Source organism: Pteropus alecto, unplaced genomic scaffold, assembly GCF_000325575.1.
Source record: "Pteropus alecto unplaced genomic scaffold, ASM32557v1 scaffold21, whole genome shotgun sequence".
NCBI lineage: Eukaryota > Metazoa > Chordata > Mammalia > Chiroptera > Pteropodidae > Pteropus > Pteropus alecto.
Genome location: NW_006436282.1, coordinates 16500568 through 16522920, shown reverse-complemented (window position 1 = coordinate 16522920; position 22353 = coordinate 16500568). Strand labels below are relative to the sequence as shown.

Here is a 22353-nt window from a genome sequence, read left to right as displayed (position 1 = left end):
CTGTAGTGTTTCTAGGTAAGTGATTCTGCGTACTTGACACCGAAAAACCTCAGAGCCTCATATATAAAATCGGGATGCTGGTAGGATGGCCGCTGAGGTCCTGTACAGCCTGCACACCTTACCACTCACAAACATAATGCTCAACCGCTAAAACCACAGCGTCTCTGAAAACAGAGATTTTCCCTGTGTCTTTGTGTAGTATTTGGCCCAGGGCTTAGCATGTTGAAGAGAATGCTTTTATTGGGTGATAGCCCATATCTGTAGGCAAGTATATCTCATCCAGCAGAGCCACCTTCATTTTTGACCTTCTGAAAGTGAAAGGCTGTAGAAACTGCACTTGGCTCCTATTTTGGACCATGGCTGGCCCTACTGCAGCACTATCCTTAAATTACACTGACTCTGTCCGGTGTTTATCTTGTCACTACGGCTCCTGGTCCTGTGGTGTCTGCATCACTGAGGAGCATGGAGACCTGTGACCAACCAACAAATAATAACTGGGGTTAGGGACCAGGCTCTCATCTACTTTTTTTGGGTAAATCTAAATTTCTCATTTTTATCCTTTGTTAGAACAATTCTTCTTCCAGGAATTTACCCTGAAGAAAAATCTGGACAGCGTACAAAGTTGGCATATACAAAGATATTTCACTGCAGGGGTATTTTAATAGGGAAAAACGGGAAATAGGCCAAAGGTCCACGAAGACAGGCATTAAACAAATTATGGTATATTCTTAGTGTTAAATAAATTATGGTATGTCCTTCTGATGGAATACTCTGCAGCCCTTCAAAAGGGTGGTATTTTCGCTAATATGATATTACCTCCATAATATAAATGCTGGGAGAGTAAAAAAAGGTTTTGCAAAGTTGCATGTATGCCATGATCTCATACATGGAAAATGAGAGAGTTAGAATGATGTTCACTAACTACTAATGACTGTCTTTTGATGTTGGAAACACTTCGGCTTTCTCATTTAGATCTTGCTATATTTTTAATGTTTTACAATGAGCATGTATTATTTTTTTAAATAGAAAAAAGTAAATACAACAAGGCAAATCGAATCAAAAGTATGATGCAAGGAAAACAACTCACAGTCGACGTTTCTAACAGTGCTAAATGTTTTAACGGAAATGTGAAATTTAAAGCTAATTTATGGCTTTAAAAACTGAAAAATTAAGAGTTATATTAAGAGGCTGAATTTCATCTATAGAACAGAAACAGTCTCTGCCTGCCTGCCTTCCAAATAGCACACTTATGAGGGCACTCTGGTTTTTCAGAAGTGAATACTGATTGTGCCAAGTAATTTCCCAGGCTCTACTATTCTCAAATGCACTCATTTTCAACAGGCTCACACAAATATGGCTGGAAACATATTAACCACCCGAAGTCCAGAAACGAATTTAACAATCAGCCATTAGGAGGAAATATTCTTCTAACTTAAGTTCTTTAAGGGATACAGCATTGTAGCTGGGGAAAAAAAGGCTTCCACGGCTGGGGGGATGGTACGGAATGCCTGTGCTGCCTGTAAGCTGCCAGATAAAATTAGGAACGATGACCATCTCTCAGCTGTTAATGATTAGTTAAAATTAGGAAGGAGTCTGAAGTGAGGCCAGAGACCAGCTCAAAGAGAATTACCAAGAATCACCGCTCTTTATAAAGTCACGAAATGTTCTTCCCTTCCACTCTCAAACAAAAACCATATCACCAAAAAACAAAATGAAACAAACAAACAACAACAACAAAAAAACCCCCTGAAACCTGAACTAATCGGAAATTTAAGTATGAAATGAAACTCAGTCCGAAAGTGAAACCTGGCATGAATACGTGCTCAATAACAGCCGTTGTCCTTTGAATAGAAAACTAAGTAGTAGGGAAGTGTTCCACGGCTAGCGCCTGCCAGTTATCTCAACACAAGATTCGTCTTTAGATGAACTTTGACATGTAACTTTCAATTTTGGCACAGGAAGGCATATTCCACTTTAAATGATAATCTCAAATCTCGAAATGCACTAACATACTCATTTAACAACACGTTCTCACCAATGGGACAAACATCTACTCTGTCTCAGATGTGCAGAGTACAGGAGGCACTGCGAATGACCAAGGGGTGTGAAAGAGTGAGAATGTGAGGAGAAAAACAAAATGCAGAGGATGGTTAGCTTTTTTACACTGAAATATGGAACAAGCAGAAAACCTAAGGATGGCAAGCAGAAACTGAGTAAATAAAGATCAGCAAAAAGAAAAAGAGTCAAATAAATATAAGGGATATGCGCACAATCCTGAGATGTAAACTTTTTTTGTTAACAGATCAGAAAACTGAAGATTAGAGGGGCTAACTGGCTTGTCTAAGCTCATATACTTAGTCTTGAAATGATCTTTGTACAAAAGAGCTGCTTTCCTGAAAAGCAAAGTGAAGGACGAAGAAGGGCCTCAAAAAAGAAAAAAGACCAGCGGCCTAGTTCTTTCGCCTATGTTTAATTTCTTTTTTTTTTTTTTTTAAAGCACAAAGTTAAGTTAGATTGCATTCAACTAAATAACACTTTGGAAGCTTTCATGAAAAATTTTAATAATCATACTTACCAAGCCAAAAAAGATGCACTCATACTTAGGATTCAATACAGTCTTTTCTCTTTCTTCCTAGCCAAACTCCACCAATACCTGTCACTCGAGAAAACCTCCATGGAGCTTCCACGGACAAATCCAACCCAGGGGGATCTCTCCGTCTTCGGACTTGTAACTGGTTATGTTCAGTGGCTGCCGCCTCATCGACACCAGCCTCTCTGCTCTCTAACCGCTTCACGCTTCTTTATACAACTCACGCACGAAGATTTTGAGGACAGGACCGTGACGTATGTCTCTTTCATATTCCCTGCTGCTACTCAGCCTACAAACTCCAAATTCGAGATAAACGGTGATACCGGTAATATGCCAAAAAATTATTTGTTTAAACTACACTTTTACAACCAGCTAACTACAATATGCTGTCATCTAACATACTGTTGTTTATAACAGCTGAGGATAATTATCTCTTATACCCGATCACCAAATTTCAAAGAAAAAAAATCGCACCAAACCTATCTGAACATAATTTAATATTTTTAGAATGACGGATCTTCCTGTGCCTCTGGGTCAATATATGAACAATTACTAATGGTAGCCAACCGTAATTTTTAAGTGACTTGGTACAGTAAATAATGATAATTTATCACTATTTATCCTTCTCTGTGGTTTGCCCTCATCCTGACTCTTATCCCTTTGGCCCTGCATTCATGTGGTTACTACTAACTAGGTAATTCCAGGAGTCCCTTAAAACACCACCAAACAGAGATACCATTCCTAGTTTCTTCATCACTTCCCACTTACAGCCCTCAATGAAATACCTGCAGCTCTGTTTCTTTTCTCTCCTGGCCTTTTTTGGGGGACTTATCTGTTCATTTATGATAATCATGCTGGTTGTGGCTTACAGAGAATGAGTCTGACGGCATCCCTCCTATGGTTAGTCGTATTTTCATTGGAGTTTCTTGCAGACGGAGTGACTAAACACAACAGGAAGTAGATCCCTGAAGGTGGAAGCCTCAGGCACTGCATCTATGTGGGCTGCAAGGGGCTGTGAAGCTGATTTCAGAACAAAACTACAAGCAGTGTGTTATAAAGAGGCTAGAAAAGAAAAAAACCGAGGCTCTTAATATTCCTATTTTGGAAGACATTCTAAGAAGACAGAACACTCTACTGAGAATTTATCTCAGAATGTGTTCCAATCTCCTCTCCATGGACATGAGGACTACCAGTCTGACCCAAATGCTTGCAAACAATCAGGCATGAGGAGTACGTACTGTGCCCAAGCTGCAAAGAACACTGATTTGGACCACTGGGTGCCTGTAATACTGACGCTGAAGGAAGCTTAAGACAACCTACACTTGCATTCCAGCGGTGTCAGTCCCTGGATCACACAGCTACAGGTCCAATCTGCCTGAGATGACTGCTGCCCACTTCAGATATTTTGTTCCTGTAAGTGCTCCTGGTTGCTTCAGCAGTGCTCACAGTGCTCACCCTTTTACCTTAGTGCACTGCTTCTACAGTATTCTTTTGCTGGTGGCAAACACTACTGATACTCATAAAAAAAAAAAAAAAAGACTTGTTAATTTTTTAAATGTAATACCATGTTCCTTTAAGGTTTATATTTCTTTTATGCACGTCTTTTAAAATCATATGCAAAACATAACTGCCGATTTCCACCCGAATCACGGATTGGGACTGTCTCCTCAGCTGGGGTCTGCTTAAAGGGGAAGGTGGCCACGATGCAATGAGAAAAGGCAGTGATGCCTTTAATAAACAATATTTCCAACAGGAAAGTCTGTTCTGAGTTGAAGGTAACTTCATTTCTTTTGATTTAGGGCCAACCTATATTTAAATCCAGTTCTATACACCAACTGACAAAATTGCCTGTGAAATGTCATATAAAGTTATATCGGTTCGATCACCCTGAAAACCTCGAGCACATGCATATCTTGGAGATATTGTGAGTTTGGTTCCAGACCACTGTAATAAAGCGAGTATCGCAATAAAATGAGTTGCAATCATTCTGCTGTGAAGGATCTTGTCTTTGATTCATTAAAAAAAAAAAAAAAAGGCAACATCTGCACAGCACAATAAAGCAAAGAGCAATAAAAACGAGGTATGCCTGTCCCCACGCTGGGCCAGACACTAATCTCAGTGATACGTCCACTTCAGAGTTCTGAGTAAGAAAATGTACACCTTCCGGACCTGATGGCTCCATATAATGTGGCACCGTAGGAATTTCTGCCTTTGTAATTTGCAGGCTCTAGCCCTTGCCCTGTGGTCTCACTCCCTTTGTGTTTTTGGCAGGGAACTTCCTTTTCTCTAGGGCATAGCTTCCTGTTTCTTTACCATCCGAAAACAGTGAGCTAAGAGCCTTACGAAGTTCTAAGCCCTCAAAGGTCATCATTTCATGGACAAGAAGAGTCTAAATAAAAACTGGTCAATTAGGTCAACTTTTATTTAGGCATCAACATCGTAAGACATTCCCCTCCTATTATTTGAGAACACCAATACTAAGAGAACAGAGCACTGGATAGAGATAAATAACTCTTTTAGTCATCACTGAGCACTTGAAAACTTTAAAAACAGGTACGGATAGAGAAGAGAAGGCTTGGCAGGCTTTACAAAAGGACCGTAACAGGAACGATATCATTTCAATTCAACACAGCAACCCGAGACTTCCTTTTCTGTCAATTCTTAGAAAAAAATACTAAGATTTTCTTTCTTATCACTTTTCAATTAGCAATTAATATACATATTTGCCTCCTGTGATATCCAAAGAATATCTAAAGATAACTGTTCAGAGGGATATTGGCTTAATTCTATAGGATTCAATTAAGTAATACTTCTTAAATTGTCCCCTTTGAAGGAGATCAGTTCAATAAAAATGATCATTTTTGGCTGGTATAGAATACACAGAAATGGGTCCTATTAATCATAGGTAAAACCATTTTAACATTTATGAAAGTATTACATTTGAGAATTTTAAAATAAAACAATTCCTATATATAGTACTCCTTTTTAAGCAGTCCACTTAAATGGAATAATATAAATAATGTTCACTTTGGGAGATTCAAGGTAAATAATAATTTATAATGAAATCAGCCTTCTCAATTATTTTAATATTAGAAATACAGACTAATCAACTCATATTAAAATGTTATATACAAACAATTAAATGGTGCAAATTTTTCAAGATGAAATTTTATAGCGAAAAGAATGGGCTAATACTTTTAATAGAAATAGTTTATAAATAATGTGATGAGATTCTAATGGTGCTAGCTTCAGGGAATAAGAGATAATTGACAAAATAAGGATGTTTTTATTGGCGGAAATTTCCTCAATTATTTGAATTTTTCCACCGGAAGTCTAAAAATTTGTGGTTGAGTATATAAAATAACATTAAATATGGGCCATTTATAAGAGCAAGGTATGACATCACATGAGAATTCTGAAGTTACAGTATCATTTTCAGGCTCGTGTAGAATATGAATTTCTTTTCAACTGTTTAACAACAACAACAATGACAACAACAACAAAAAAATCAAGGAAAGTGTTAGAACTATAGACCAAAAAACAAAGTCCTAAGAGTCATCTAACATTTGCCTTATTCTAGAAACAATGCTCACTGTCTCCTAAATGAAATCAGGATTCTCCTCGTCCCTCTGGATTTGGATTGGCCTTTGTGGGCACTTTTGACACCACCACATGTGTTTTCATAAATGCCTTGTATGTTACCCCTACAGTATTACATATAATGCCTCCAAAGACCCACTTCACAGAGAAAGAAGTATCAGACAAGTATCCTGATGTCAACAGGATGCTCTGGATTCATCAGCTATCTATTATCAACCAAAAATGGGCCTAAAAAAGGATGAAAGAGACACTTATGTGCTTAGATTCAACACCAGTTATGGACGTGCAAGGCTGGAGTGCCGTCTTTTCGGACTGTGGTATTTGCTCTGCCCCAGCAATACATATAGTATCAGCAAGATATGGTGTTATCTCCTCTACAGTTAAAAAACACAGGTCTAAGAAACAAGGGGTAAAAATGTGAGTAGACTCTCTTAAGGCTATAATTAATCATCTATTTTAAAAAATTGTGTCCCTAGACTTATGACCCAGGCTCTGCTGACCCAACGAACTGTACAATGCGTACTAGAAAACACATTGAAACTGGTGATCATTTCTAGAAGTTGAATTAAAATTTTATTTTTTTCTTTATGATTTTCTAGGTTTTCCAAATTTTCTAGAATTATACATTATTTTATATTAAATCATAATTACTAAAAAAAATACATATAGCTCCAGAAGCAATTTGCATTAAAAATGGCAGAAAGCAAGGAGCTGTCATGAATGCAAGGAGTTATTAACGAAATGAGGTAAGACAGGAGAACTAGTTTTCCATTTTCTTTGATAATGGTTACTATCAAAGAGCAATTATGGAAACATTTGAGATTGGTGGAGTAAGCCTTGATTTCCTTTTTGTACAATGAAAGTGATAACTATGTATCTCACAAGGTATGTGAAAGAACTGCCTAAACTGTAACATTTCTGCAGGTGTGAGTTATTAATACTGGTGGTAGGTGAGTGCCTATGTGCTCAAAGCTTTCAAAAACAAAAATGAGTAAAAATGAGTTACCTTTGGATTAAAATATCTACAAGACTGTGGTTGGGAGCCTCCAAATAAGGCTATGCGGTAGTCATGTTTCTTTCTTCTGGGCCTTGTGCCTTCCACCAGCTCTTCTCGATCCTCTGGAGACAGAAGATGATACCTCATTCCACCTATAGAAAAAAAAAATACATGGCAACTCTTCAAGAACTTCAGGCACTTTAGTGCTTTGGAAAAAAACACCCTAAATATAATAGTGCTTTTATTTCTGTAACTGTTTTCCTATGATCCTTCTATAGCATTTAAGGGAAGAGTGAGGGGAAAGAGGCAGGGGAAATGTATATAAAATAGCATTAAGTATGGGCCCGAGTCCTAAACAATTTATTATTCTCAATGATTGCCATTATGTCGATTGCCCCCCCACCCCCCACTTACTATACACCAGTGAATTATTTGGCTCTTCAAGCAATAGCTGCCAAAATAATTACTGCAATTCAGATTTCCTAACCCAGTGGTCCTCAATTATAAATGTATATTAGAATCACCTAGGAAATCTCTGAAAACTACGCCTGGGCCCTACCACATACCGGTTAAATCAAAATCTCTGGTGGTAGGGCCCAGACACTGGTCTTGACACTTAAAATGTGGTTCAAAGACCAGCAGTTTCAGCATCTGGGAGCTTGTTAGAAATACTGAATTCCAAAATCTACCCTAAACCTACTGAATTCAGAAATCTGCATGTTTAACAAAATCTCAATGTAATTCAGATGCACAGAACTTTGAAAAGTACTGCCTTAGATGATTCTAAAATGCAGTGAGGATTCAGAATGATTGCGATCTAACATGATCTTTTAGCAATTCCTTGATTTTGTCAAAGTCCACTTAATTAAAAACTTTTAAGGTGTCATTTCAAATCAGTGCGGGAAAGGTAGATTGTTCAATAAATAATGTTACACAATGATATGGAGAAAAAAATTTGTACCCCCACCTCATATTTTAAAGTACATTCCAAATTAATAGAATATTTGAATATGCAAGTCTCATAAATAAATATGCTAAAAGAAATATAGGATAATTAAAAAAAATAGGTCCAAAATGGGGAAGCCTATGATGAAAAACACAGAAGCCATGAAAAAAATATTCAGACTTAACTGCATAAAATTTTAAGTTAGATTACAGCATAGCAAAAAAAAAATAATAATAAAAAAAAATACATATATATATATCTCAAAAGACAATGATAAACTAGAAAAGTTATTTATAAGTCACATAAAATAGAAAAAGATACCTTATTAATTAATAAGATTTTGACCAGCAACTAACAGAATATTAGATTAAGTATCTGAACTCAGAAAAAGAACTACAGTCTACGGCCATGCCACCCTGAACGTGCCCGATCTCTTCTGATATCAGAAGCTAAGCAGGGTCGGGCCTGGTTAGTACTTGGATGGGAGACCACCTAGGAAGACCAGGTGCTGTAGGCGTTTAAAAACAAAACAAAACAAAAAACTACGAATAACATTTAAACATATGAAAAGATGCTTAAGTGCTCAAGTCAGAGAAATACAAACTAAAACCATGCTTTTCCACTTATTGCACAGTCCGAGATCAAACTGTTTAGAACACAGGGTGTGATAAAGGTGTGGGGAAGCAGCACCCTCCTCCATTGATGGTGGGAATGCGGATGGGTACAAACTATCTGGTGGGCGATACAGTGTGATTCCTGAAAGTAACAAATGCACACATCCTTTAGCCAGTAATTCTCCTTCTAGGAGTTCATCAACTTCAAGTTTGCTGTCAGGGAAATGGTTAAAAATTATGGTATACAATGGGATATTATACGTGGTTGTTAAGAAGAATGAGGAAGGGTAAATGTGGATGCATGGAATAGTCTCTAAGGAGTAATGCGGAATGCAAAAAAGCAAAATGTGGAAGGGTACACAGTGTGATAACCATTTGTGTTTAAAAAATGTCTATTTTCATGCATATATGTGTATATTTACACATGCAATTTACACAAGCAAATGTAAATCAGTATACGCACAGACTCAAGACTACCTTTGAAAGGGCATACAAGATAATAATGGTAATCTCCAGAATAACAGAATGAGGGGATAGGGAACAAGGGTATCAGAGACTTACTTTTCTCTATATACCATTTTATGCATTTTGAATTGTATATGATGTGTAGTATTATTGATCCAAAAAATAAAATAATGTAAACAATTCTCAACACATGCAAAACACTTCTGTTCGTGAGGCAGTGTTAGACCCTTATATGAGGAGAAGACAGGTTTGGAGAAGAGTCTGTGAGTGGACGAAAATCGATATCAATATTTAGCATTTCCTTCCATTTCAGAGTGGGAGTAGAAGCACTTGGCATTAGAACAGCCGGTAACCTCAGCGGCCGAGGTTTTGGTGCGTGCTCTAGGTCAGGGGTCTGCTGACTTTTCCTGTAAAGGGCCCGATAGTACATATTTTAGGATTTGCAGGACACATATGGTTTCTGTCACATATTCTTCATTCGTTTTTTACGATCCTTTACAAACGTAAAAACCACTTTTAGCTCAAGGCTGCTTTTAGCCTGTGGGATGTAGCTGGCTGACCTCACCACAACCCTCCAGGTCTAGATCTAAGACAGTGATTTTTAAAGTCTGGTTCCCTGGAACCTTGTTTAGAAATCCAAATGATTGAACACCATCCCACACCTTCTAAATCGGAAACTGGAGTTTGAGAGCCAACGCTCTAGGAGGGCTCCACACAGGTCACAGGTGTACGGGGGACTCTATGGCCATAGTACTAGCAACAGGAGAGGACAGGGAGCAGGGAAGGGGACAGGAGGGAACAGGCCGCTGGGTAAAGTGGCTGACTGTGGTCGACCGTTGAAGTCTAAAAGAAGCATGAACTGTGGCCTCTTCAACAGATAGGGTTTTTCTCCTCTAAGGACAGGGCTGGGGACAAACACTCCAGCACTTTTCCCTGAGAATCTCCTTGCTCCTTAGGCTATTCCTTTGGAAGTTACTCCTTTGAAGGGTCAGGCATTGTCATTTGCAAATTACGAGTAAGAACCTCGTCTGACCCCTTGTGTTGGCTTTGACTCTGTTCTTCATTTTTATTACATAACGCCCTTTATTTCAGTTGTAAATTCTTTTAACTTAGTCTATTTTTCTATCATTGTTTCTGTTTTTCTTCCACTCTCAAAAGTACGCACTAAGTTGGAGGATCTGAAGAAGGGAGACTGGAGGCCTTCGTTCTCCCCATTTAGCTCTGCCCAGACCCCAAAGCCCGGAAGTCTTGGCTGCTTGTGCTTAGTCAAAAAATTTTAGAACTCGCTATTCTTTATTTTTTTAAAAAAAGGAAAAAAAAAAATGAATAAGCAACAAGACCTCAAGAGCCTAATCCCCACACTTGGTTGAATTTCTGGAATAATACTGCTATCCTGTTTCTAAATCAACTCAGAATCCATGTCAGGACTAAATACTATATGTAACTGAGAACAGCTAGTTGTCTTCAACAGCTCATACTATGTATAAACAAACAGGTGCAGCTCTCTGCCCAGTGAAATGCTAAGGCCAGAAACATAACACACAGTTTGAGAATGGAGGCATAACAAAAATCCCTGATATTAACGTGTATGAAACCCAAAAGCTGACAAGCCCTAATCTCAAAACATCTTCTTAGTCCTGATTTTCTTTCATCTCTCTGCACTTAAGAGACTAGTGGCCACTCACGCTCTACTTCCCAAAACTCTATACCCTGGTTTTCAAGACATCAGCCTTTGGTTCAAATAGCTCAGTGAATTCTTTTTCCTGGTTCTTTGCCTTGTACCACCCCTTGAATGTAGATATTCACAAGCTTTTGTCCTCGAGTCATACCCTCTCCTCTTTTTCCCTTGACACCTTCACTGGACTCAAATATTTGAGTCTTTTAAAAAATTTTGATTTTCATTTAACAAAAAGGTATTATACCATTAACTGGTGGTGTTTTATGCTTTTGTCGCTTATGAAAAAATTTCCATATTATTCATCTAAAACATTTTTAGTAAATATAAAGCATTCCACTGTATGGACATATCGAAAAAATACTTTTGCAATCTGGGGGACAATATTGGATCAACTTACCTAAAACTACAACAATATTATTAAGTAGTAGCTATATAATAAGTCTAATGGAAACTTTACTTAATTTCCAAATTAAGGAGCAAGTGATACTATTTAATAATTAGAACACTCAAACTTATTACCTCTTCAGAAGGATGTGTTAGGCAGGAGTCAAAGTGCTCATTTCTCTTTATTTCCTTAACTTTGTGTCTGAAACCAGCTACACCTTAAACAAAATGTCCAGATGAGGTACCAAAACCAATGTAAGGGTTCAAAGAGGTTCCATCCAACTACCTTCTGGGAGAGACTTTCTTGCTCATCGCATACAGGTGTAACTCAGAGATACTGTGGGTTCAGTTCCAGACCACCACAATAAAGCAAGTATCACAATAGAGTGAGTTGTACTCTTTTTTGCTGGAGGAGGGTCTTGGCTTCAATTTGTAAAAAACTCAACATCTGTGAATGCAATAGAGTGAAGCACAATAAAACGAGGTATGCCTATATTAACTGAAATCTATACTGCTGTCCCATCTGTGGCCACTGTCCACGTGGTTTTGGTTTAAGATGAGTGGGAATTCAAGAAGAGCCTGGGAGAGTTAACAGAAGCTTACTTAACTCACCATCTCATAGTCATGCCACGTTTCATGCCTGTTTACAGAATGGGCTAAATTTCTACTTATAACATTATGATAGTTTAGACTTTCAGAAATACCTTCTGACCACAAAATAACTATAATGATAGAAATAAAACGCACATTCTTTTAGATTCGTAGCGAAGATCAGATCTATATATATATATGAAAAATTATCTATATCTATATCTATATATGAAAAATTAACAGAATTAAAGGAGAAATTGAGAAATGCACCATAGTAGATGAATTTAATACAACTTTGTCAGTCATAAAAGATACAAACAAGACAAATATACAAAAATGGACTATTCTCAATAAATATTAAAGAATTGAATCTGACTACAATGTTCTTTGCCTGACCAATGCAATTAAGTTAAAAATCCACAACCAAAAGCTCAACTTAAAAGCATACTTCTACATAACTTAATGGCCACAAGAGAAAGCATCCTGGAAATTAGAAAGTATTTTTAAAAGAAAGTTGCAGAAGAATACACACAATATGCCATTTACATAAAGTTTAAAAACATGCAAAACAATACCAGATATTGCTTATATATATGGTAAATGTTTAAAGAAATATATGGTAATCAAATGCCACATTCAGGGCTACTGTATCCTCTCAAGTGGAAGAATGGAAGTTGTGACTGGGGAGTAGTACATGAGATGCTTCATCTGTATTGATTTTTTAAGGTGCTAGGCGAGTTTATGAGCGTTTGTATTATTATTCTTTATACCTCTTTGTACGGCTTAAATATTCACACTAAATTTTAAAACAACGCCACAACAATATTTGCCCAAATTCTCAAACTCTCAGAAAAAAGCAGTAACTTTTATACGTGTCTATGAGAAACAGATTTATTTAAAGTTTAGGAAAACAAAAGTACTTTCTTAATCATTCACACCTCCCACGCACTCCACTCACACCCACCTACATACCCCACACATGCATCCAATGACTCAAAAGCCAGGTCAGTGCCAATAGGTAGGAACTAAAGGTATGCTCACTAAAGGAAGGGAAAGGCAAAGCTGCGATTTATCACCACTGTTAGTCAACTGCACGCTGTCCTGAAAAAGCTATTCAATGTGATCAGGCATCATAACAAAATAAAAGGTAAAAATATTAGGGGGGAGGAAAGCTAAAATTATCGTTATTTGCAGATAAATGATTATACCTCCAGGAATAAAAGAGAAATCAACTGAAAAAGTTTTAAACAGAAATCAGTAATGACTAATAAAAGGAAAAAAGATACAATTCACAATAGCAACAACAAAAAATATCTAAAAATTTTTTAAAGAAGTGCAGAACTTATAAAAAGGAAATTACAAATTTTCCAGAGACGTAAGACAATTTAAATGAAGTACAACAATATTTAAAAGTAAGGTACTAGAATGAAATGGAAGAGAAACTGTATTTGTGTGTACGTATAGATGTGGGAATTTAGTTTATGATATTTCAAATCAGTGGAAAAAGATAAATTATTCAATAATAATATTGGGCCATCTTGCCAGACATTTGGGTAAAAAAACTAGATTCTTATTCCGTTGGGTAAGAGATTTAAACGTTTAAAAAATAAAATAAAGAAATCCATAAATGTGCAGGAGAAAAATTTAGGAAATAAAAAAAAAAAAAAATCTTTGAATAAGGAAGATCTTTATAACTACATCCCTAAAGCCAGACCTCATAAAGGAAAAGATGATTCAGACTTAATATAGAAAGAACTTGAGACTCAACCTGCCGTTTTGACGTTTTTTCTCCTCTTCTCTTAAAAGCCATCCTCAAACAAGGAAACAAGAAACGAACACAGATTCTACCTTTGATAACAGCAGATCTGTAACGCTGAAACGCAGTTTATGAAGACGGCTTGCAGACAGAGAGCATGTTAAACACAAATGGCTGTGGAAGGAGATAGCAATGAGAAGCCAGCCAAACTACCCTGCAGAACTCTGGGAAGATTCGTTATCGGGGATACCAAGTACCCTAGAAGAGGGGGTGGGGGATGAAAGTGGTAACTAAAATTCTGAAGAAACAACAGTTGCACTGCCAGGTCTCCTTGCCCTACTGCTCAGTAAGGTACCTGCCACGCCTCCCACTGCAGGAGGGAGGAGGACTGGTCTCTGGAGATATACCATCTGGTCACAGTTGTTCCAGACTCAAGGAATCACACAGAGAAGGGTGTGAGACTGAAAACTGGATTAAGTGAAAGTCTGCTATCAAAATGTTCCCCTATCTAGCTCCTAAATGCCTGTACCCAGCTACCTGAGAGACTATCCATAGATGCTGGCATGTGGGTATCCTCAATTAAAAAACTGTCTAGCTACATTGATTACCCTACAATTCGGCCCCAGAACTGAGAAGCCCACTCACGTATACAGCCTTATCCTATCATTTTTATAATAACTCACTCTTATAAATATACGATGCACAGCTAAAATCAAACATTTAAGAAAAGCTTTCAAGAACAACAAGAACAGGAAGAAAACAAAGGTAATACAGAAAATACAGACAAGAAAATATCAAATGCACTATAATATTTTTTAGAATCATAATACAGACATGAAATAAGAAATTAAGGAATAAGTAAAAGCTCATGGAAATTAGTAATAATGGCTGAAATAAATGTGTTGAAAGAAAAATTAACATTATCTCCCAGAACACAGAAAAATGAGGCAAAGATGGATAACAAGAGAAACAAGAAAAGATTCAGGGACTCAATCGCTGAAGAATCACACTACCACTAACAAAGAACTGAGAAATCTGTGGTTAAAAAGATAGAGAATAACCAACATGATAACTTAAAAGCATCACGTTGGTACCAGATTTCTCAAAAGTAACACTGGAAGCTACTAAATAAGGAAGCAATGCTTTCAAAATTCTAACTGAACATGACTTTTAACATAATTCTATACCCAGTTTGACTATCCTTCAACATTATGGTAAAATAAAGATATGAGATTTGTCAAGTCTCCAAATATCTACTCATCATATACTCTTTCTCGGGGACCTTTGGGGATACATTCCATCAAATAGAGGGAATTAAGAAAGGGGAAGACCTGGTGTCCGGGAAGACAGATCCAACACAGGACATCCCAGGATGGCAGGGAAGGAAAGCCCCAGGCAAAAACTGTGCCTTAGGCCTGGAGAACAAACAGTTAATATTAGAATAGGCAGAAGAAAAACTCTATGAAGGATGTTTCCAAGAAATAAAATAAAAGCAACAGGTTGTTTAATTGTACAATTTTATTAAGTGGCATTTTACAGAGGGGTTGGGACTTAGCCTGCAAGTCAAGAAAAATGAAGTAAATAAAAAAATAAAAAATGTGGCAATTATTAGCTTCAGGCCAAAATAAATTTTTTTAAAAATCTGTTTAAGAAAGAAAATGTGATCACAACATCTTATTTGGCTAAATAAAATAAAAAAGGAAACACTAGGAACAAAGTACATGAAAGCTATTGTACACAAAAGGAGACAAAGCACAAGGAATTTTTTTTTTTTTTTTTTTGTTACCTTCTATCACACTCGTCCCTATAAAATAAGGACTGGAGAAACATCCCCTTCCAGGCAGATAGCTGAGAACCCCAATGGATTTATTATCTGGAAGGGCAAAGTCTTGAATATTTCTCCATAGCTACTGAGTCTGATCCATTCTAGAGGGTTTAAAGCCCACGAGAAACTGGCTACATGATCAGGTTATAAATGGATATTAAGGCAACTTACTTATCACCATCTTAAGGCATTCGGGATTGTCTTGAATAAGTGGTTCAGCTTGTACCGTTTTACTTAAGAAATTCTTTGATATAAGAGGAAACCTGACTTTGGCAAGGATATCAACCATAAATGGCTGGCGATTAGGTTCGTCGTATTTCAACCACCTGACTGCAGCATCATAAACCTACGGGGGGGAAAAACAGCACAGTAAAGTTCTTAGATGGCAGAAACATACCCAACTGCCTAAACTTACTCTCACATTGAAGGGGGAGAATCTCATAACCACTTATTCCTAATATTTTATTCAGATATTTGCTTTCATTCTCCAACACGTTGCCTGTAACTTCAGAACAGTTTATATGTGGCTCTAGTGATTTTTGTAGGTAATATGTTTTTTAGAACTAATTATTACTAGTGTAATGACAGGGAAGATGTTGAATTCATGATTATTTGAAAAAAAATTCTCACCTCCTTTTTGGAAAGAGATATGATACACATTTCTACTGAAAAAAATCTATTGGTCAATGATAGTTTCAAGACATGTCCATTTGGTAACCGGAGAACACGGTAATTTTCGAAGATGCCTTCCATCCCCAAAGATATGAAGGTCACTTATGATTTTATTTCAATCTAATATTCCTGAATTGTAAATTGATAGAATTATCTGCTTTCCAGAAACTTTATAATATACAAATTCTATATTTAAAAAATAAATTACAAGGTATTTATGAGAATTGTTTTCCAAAACAATACTGTAGCAATCATAATTGTACCAAACAAGTCCAAGTTCATTAACATAATTTGATTAAGAAATCAGTAATTTAGATACACTGAAAACAAACATATTTCATACACATACACATCTACCACATAGATGTTTGAACAAGTTAAATCAGTTGATTTTGAGTTGGTGTTAATAAGACCTAAGTTCTCATCTCCCTGTGAGTTAATTTTTATGGGAATTGGACTATTTTTTTAAATTACCTTTTTTCTTTTGGAATAGTTTTAGAAAAGTTGCAAAGATAGTGTGGAGAGTTCCCAAATACCCTGTACCCAGTTGTTAAACTTGTTACATTAGCATGATACTATTATCACAACTAATGAACCAATATTGTCCATACTTTTAAACAGTTTTTTCAGTTTTTATCTAATGTTCTTTTTCTGTCTCAATCTCACAAAGGATACTATGTTACATTTAGTTATTATGTCACTTCTGGCTCTTCCAGACTATGATAGTTTTGAGTTCTGGTCAGATATTTTATAGATTTTCCCTCAATTTGGGTTTGTCTGATGTTTTCTCATGGTTAGACTAGGGTTATAGAATTTTGGGAGAAAGATCACAGATGTGACATGCCATTCTCCTTACATTATATCAAGGTTGCATGTTATCGACATGACTTATCACTGATGATTTTAACCTGTACTTAGTGTTTGTCAGGTCTGAAAACCTGTAGGTCCTGTTTGTCAAGTTTCTTCAGCCTAAAGTACCTTTTTCTTCCCTTTCCATAGTGCATGTAAGTCAGCTAATTTTGATCACAGAACTGAGTTTTTCTTTTTGCCTATTTAAGTTCTCCAGATCCAACCTGTGAACTTGCAAACTAATATTTTGGGCCATGAAGAAAACCGGACGAAAGAACATGGCTCAGTGCAAACCTTTTATCCTTAGAACAAAAGTAACTCAAAGCCTATGACTTTACAATACTTCTATCACTTTCCTACTGGTACTGTAACAAATTACCACAAACTTACTGGCTTAAAATACAGAGAAGGATGTGGGACTGAAAACAGGGATTAAGTGAACATCTGCATATCAAAATGTTACGCCACCTCACCCCCATATGCCTGTACCCAATTTACACCTCTGACAGTTTGTCTGACAGTTTTGTAGGTCATTGTCCAAAATGGGTCAAACTGGGCTACAATTAAAGTGTCAGTAGGGCCGCCTGAAGGCTCTGGAGGAGAAACCATTTCCCTGCCTTTTCTAGCATCTAGCAGCCGCTTGCATTCCTTGGTTTGCAGCCCCTTCTTCCATCTTCAAAGTCAGTAAGGGCCGGCTAAGTCTTTCTCACATCACATCACTGTAATACTAAGTCTTCTGCCTACCTCTTCCACATTTAAGGACCTTTATGATTACATTGGGCCCACCAGATAATCTCAAGATCCCTAACTTAACCATATTTGCAAAATTTCATGTGTCACGTAAGGCAATGTATTCATAGGTCTGGGGATTAGAGCACGGACCATCTTTGGGCCTTGTTTTGCCTGCCATGGTACCTAATAGCTTCATCTCTACAAAGTAGCCTCTCTCCCATATAGCCAGCCCTTACTAGTACCCAAGACTTACTTTTCCTATGAAACAGACTCTGGAATGCTCTGTCTAATGCAAGAGACACCTTCCCTCCTCATATTCTTTTTCTTGCCATGAATCCAAACATGAAGCATGAGAAATAAATAATGACATTTTCACTAAGAAAAATGTGAGAGGGCAATTTAGTCACCTGATCCTCTGCTCTCACAGTCAGAGTGTCCTGGTTGAGGAGATGTGTAACTCGCTTGACATCAAGTTGTAGAAATTCGTCAGTTTTGTAAACTTCAGTAAAATGCTGATGAATAAAGTCATCTGCAGTTGCTTTCAATTCAGGACAGTCCAAACACTCTGCGAGCACACTTATACCTAAATACACAAAGAAAATGAATAGAAAATCACTTAAAAAAAAAAACCCCAAACGTTCACTAAAGTATGACCCCAGAAAAATGAGCCTGCATGAATTTCATAAATCTGGATTCTCTTCTGTTTCATTGTTTATTCTTATGCCATCTTATGAATGGCTGATTTTGATATGTTGTAGGACAAGCTCCCTTCAAGGTTTTTTCAAACTTTTCTTGGCTACTGTTAAACATTTTCTTTTGCAAATTAATTTCAAAATAAGTTTCAAAATAAGCTTGTTCTACTTTTAAAAACCCTGATGTGATTTTAATTAGGACTGCACTTAATTTCTGGATTGCTTTGGGGATGGCTGACTGTTCTGCAATCTGGAGGAGCTCCACTCAGGAACATGACATACATCTCTACTCGTTTAGATTTTTTATGACTGTCAATGTAATCGCACGACTGTCTTCACAGAAACCTTACAGATTCCGCATCCAGCCTTTTCCTAGCTATTTTACTTTTCGTTCGGGAGGGAAGTTATTAATTGGTTGCAAATGTTCTATATGAGGACTCTGCGAATCCAGCCCACATCCAGCTTTGGTGTCAGCAGCTAAGAATATTTTTCAGATTTTTAAAGGGTAGTGAAAAAAAGGGCAGGGGGAGGAGGAAGAGAGAAGGGAGAAGAAAGGGGAGGGGGGAGGAAGAGAAAAGAGAAGGAAGAACGATGACAAGGACCACATGCGACACATGGACCACAGAGCCTAAAATATTCACCATCTCGCCCTCTACAAAAGAAAAAGTTTGTCAATCTCTCTCCTCAATAAAACCACTGATCATTGCATGTGATCTCCCTTCAAAGTCATGAGATACATTTTTTTCGGTCCATTATCTTTGGTTTTCCATGTTTCGACTTCATGCTATCTTCAGATAATGAGTTTTGATGCTTTCATATTTATACCATAAAGGTCCTCATGACTGATGCCTGCAATGAACTTACTGCCATTTTCTCAACGTACCGACTAATGCCCCGGCATGCGAGATGCTCACGGTAAGCAGTCTGCTACTTATGCTCCCATCAGGGAGGTGATATTTTCAACAAGAACCAGTATTTGGTTACTGATTAATTTTTGGCAGTTGACTTTGTTGCAGTTATACAACCCAATTAAATATTATGCAGATTAATAAAATATAAAGGTGAAAAGAAAGTAGTTTTCTATGAAAACTAATCTTATGGTTTAAGACAGACTTGAACAAAACTCAATTTAGGCATCACCAAGACAATTGATAAGATCTTGAAAAACACTGCAAAATTCTAGAGGGATTCTGTACTCAGAATCTCTAAGTTAGTGTTTTTCCTCCAACTCTTCCTTCTGAAATTCCTAATTCACGTTAGTGTCTCTGTATCTTCCCTCCATGTCTTTTTTTATTTTTTCACTATCATTTCCATTTCTTTGCAATCTTGTTTTGTATCATGAGGCAGTTTCCGGTTTGATCTTTAGTTTGATTTTTAGGTATACACATTCTATTTTTCAATTCAACTGAATTTCATGGAAAATCCCCCTTCAAATGCATTATTTCTATTTTAAGTTCTCTTCTATTTCTTAAGTTAAGTTTGGCTATGGGAGCCATTCGTTTTGGCTGTTTAGCTTGATTTTCTGTCCCTCAAACTACTGGGTTTCCTTTAACTTCGTACATATGATCTTTGTCTAATGCCATAAGCTGCCAGGGATTCCTTTAGTACACAAGGAAGTCAGATGACGGGGATCTTTTGGGCTGCAGAGAATTGACAAGTGATGAAAAATAAGACAGGAATTCTCCAATTACCTCACAGGGAGAGCTATGTTCAGGGCTCAAAAAAAAAAAAAAAGAACGCAGGCTGAAGTAGTCCCCGGGGTACCTAGTAGCTACTTGGCCCAGCTGGCTGGGCCACTGTCTTTGCCCCGGGCTTAGCCAGAGAATCAGGTTCCCTTTTAGGCTGCTAGGCTGTCCTTCCTCCCGGCTTTGTCACAGATGATGACAGAAGGCATCCACAGTGATTAGCGCAAACTTGCTCCAGGTTCCACACTACGCTTTCTACTGCCACGTCCACTCTCACTTTAGCTGTTTTTCTTCCTACTTGAATCACCCCAGTAGGAAATTTAGAGTGCTCGTGAGTTAGGGAAACATCTTTAAGGCATCATCTTTCAAAAAACTTCTTAAAATCCCTTCTTATCATGAATTTTGTGAATTTATATAAGGGGAAATAAACTTAAATCTCAGGCATCTAAATCTTGTTAATGAATGGAGCTCTAGAGAGATGGCCCAGAGAGGTGGAGGGACTCTTCTCAGAGTGTTTCTACTGCATAGATGGGATTAGAGGCTGGTCTTTTATTTCCTAACACAGGGATCTTTTCACTATGTAGACTGATGGCTATCGTTAAGAAAAATCCCATCGGTATATTCACCTGCACAGCTATTTCCCCTCCTGCTCCCATCTGTCCAATGCCTTTTCTGGACACCAGACGCAATCTCATTCCATCCCCTTTGCCTGGCTTTTATCCCTTCCTAAAATTTGTTTCCTTTCTACCGGCTTCTAAGATCTTCTCTACACTCATAGTGGAGGTTTTTCACAGCGCCAGATGGAGTAATGAAATTATCTAAGAGGAGGGGAACCTAGAAAAGAGGGGACAGAGAAAGCTTGCAAAACTTCTCATGCATCTCCAGGAGCTCTCTCCTCCAGCTTTTGGCTTCTCGTTATCAGTAACCCTCATCATCTCCTGTGAGTCAAAAATCGGCATTGGCTGGATTCCCGGCCTCTCTCTTCACCGTCTTTGATTCCGCTTTCCTTCCTCCCTGCTTTCCTAGCACTCCTACCCTGACCCTCTTCTCCTCTGAATCACAGCAAGGGTAAGAAAATATAATTATGAAGATCTGGATGTTCATTCGTGTGCCACTAAGGACGATCTCACAGTGACAAGCATACTACGCCACACTCTGGAAAACTCTGATCAACTTTCTCTGCTTCGCCTTACACCAAATACATAATACTTCATTAATGGCTTTAAAATAGAATGCTATCGCAGTGCCTTAATTAGTATCTTACTTGACAGTCTAGGATTTTTAAGTGTTCTGGTATTCGCCAGTAAGCATATCTGCAGTGTAGACAGACAGCACAGCGTAGCAGTTAAGAATAAGATTACTTGAATACCAACTCCAGCTCTTGCACATACCAGTTTTGTGACTTCAGCAAGTTACACAACCTCGGTTTGATTTTCAGATATAAAAATCTGTGACAGACTGTAGTGATCACAAGCGCGTCAACAAAAGTAAACATTCATGCTATGTTATCATCTGTCACACTGCCACCAGAGGCACTCCTTATCCTAAACAACAGTTCATTATTAAAGCTTTTTATATTTTGGAAAATAGTATACAATATTTAATGAGCTTGTTGCTACCCTTCCTAAGCTTTTCTTAAAATTATGAGAAAATTTTCTAGTGGACAACGTCTTTAAGGTTAAATAAGAATACTTATAATCACGCTTTTTTTCTTTATTAAAACATACATAAGGTTTTTTGTTTGTTTGTTTGTTTGTTTTAAATAGAAATCTGATATCTTACCAAGACAGTTTGAAGCATCAACTTGTTCTTTCAAAAAATCAACACACATTTTTTTCACAGGTTCAATCTGGTACTGGTTTGCTGCATCTAATAAAGACTGAACGTTGTTGCTATTCACAGAAATTCTGCAAATAAGTTAAAGTGAATATTAATTTCCTACCATTTTTAAATACTACTACTGTAGACCGTATCCTATTAGCCCTTGAAATTAAGTAAAAAATTAAACTTTTCAGTCCTTAAATGAGTATGGCACAGGATCCTCAGCCCTCCCTTAGCCCCATCATTGTATTTCATTCTGAAGACTCTGGAACACATCGGTTTGTTACACTTCTTTGCTGTGGCAGATCCTGACCTCACTCCTCCACAACAGAAATGATCCTTTTTAACTTACCGAGCAGTATAAGCAAATTCCACGAGTTGCTCAATAATGTCGGGTTCAGCATCTTTGAGTTCCACTTCAAAGGACTTTGATTCAAGCATGTTAGCTAGAATGAA

At 37.4% G+C, this 22353-nt stretch overlaps 1 protein-coding gene and 1 non-coding gene across 4 annotated transcripts in view; one reads left to right on the top strand and one right to left on the bottom strand.

Annotated features, from left to right (window-relative positions):
- KLHL7 (kelch like family member 7) overlaps positions 1-22353 on the bottom strand; it is a 54485-nt gene that overhangs the window by 13215 nt on the left and 18917 nt on the right. For all 3 annotated transcript variants that reach the window (XM_006911987.2, XM_015589508.2, XM_015589509.2), the window contains exons 3-7: positions 22250-22343; positions 21859-21983; positions 18107-18282; positions 15618-15792; positions 7197-7339 (exon numbers count right to left, since the gene is read on the bottom strand). In XM_006911987.2, the coding sequence (XP_006912049.1) occupies positions 7197-7339; positions 15618-15792; positions 18107-18282; positions 21859-21983; positions 22250-22343 (713 nt within the window). The remainder of the gene's footprint in view (positions 1-7196; positions 7340-15617; positions 15793-18106; positions 18283-21858; positions 21984-22249; positions 22344-22353) is intronic.
- Positions 8532-8650, top strand: LOC112479873. Its single transcript, XR_003046378.1, has one exon. It is a non-coding gene; the product is annotated as a 5S ribosomal RNA (ribosomal RNA).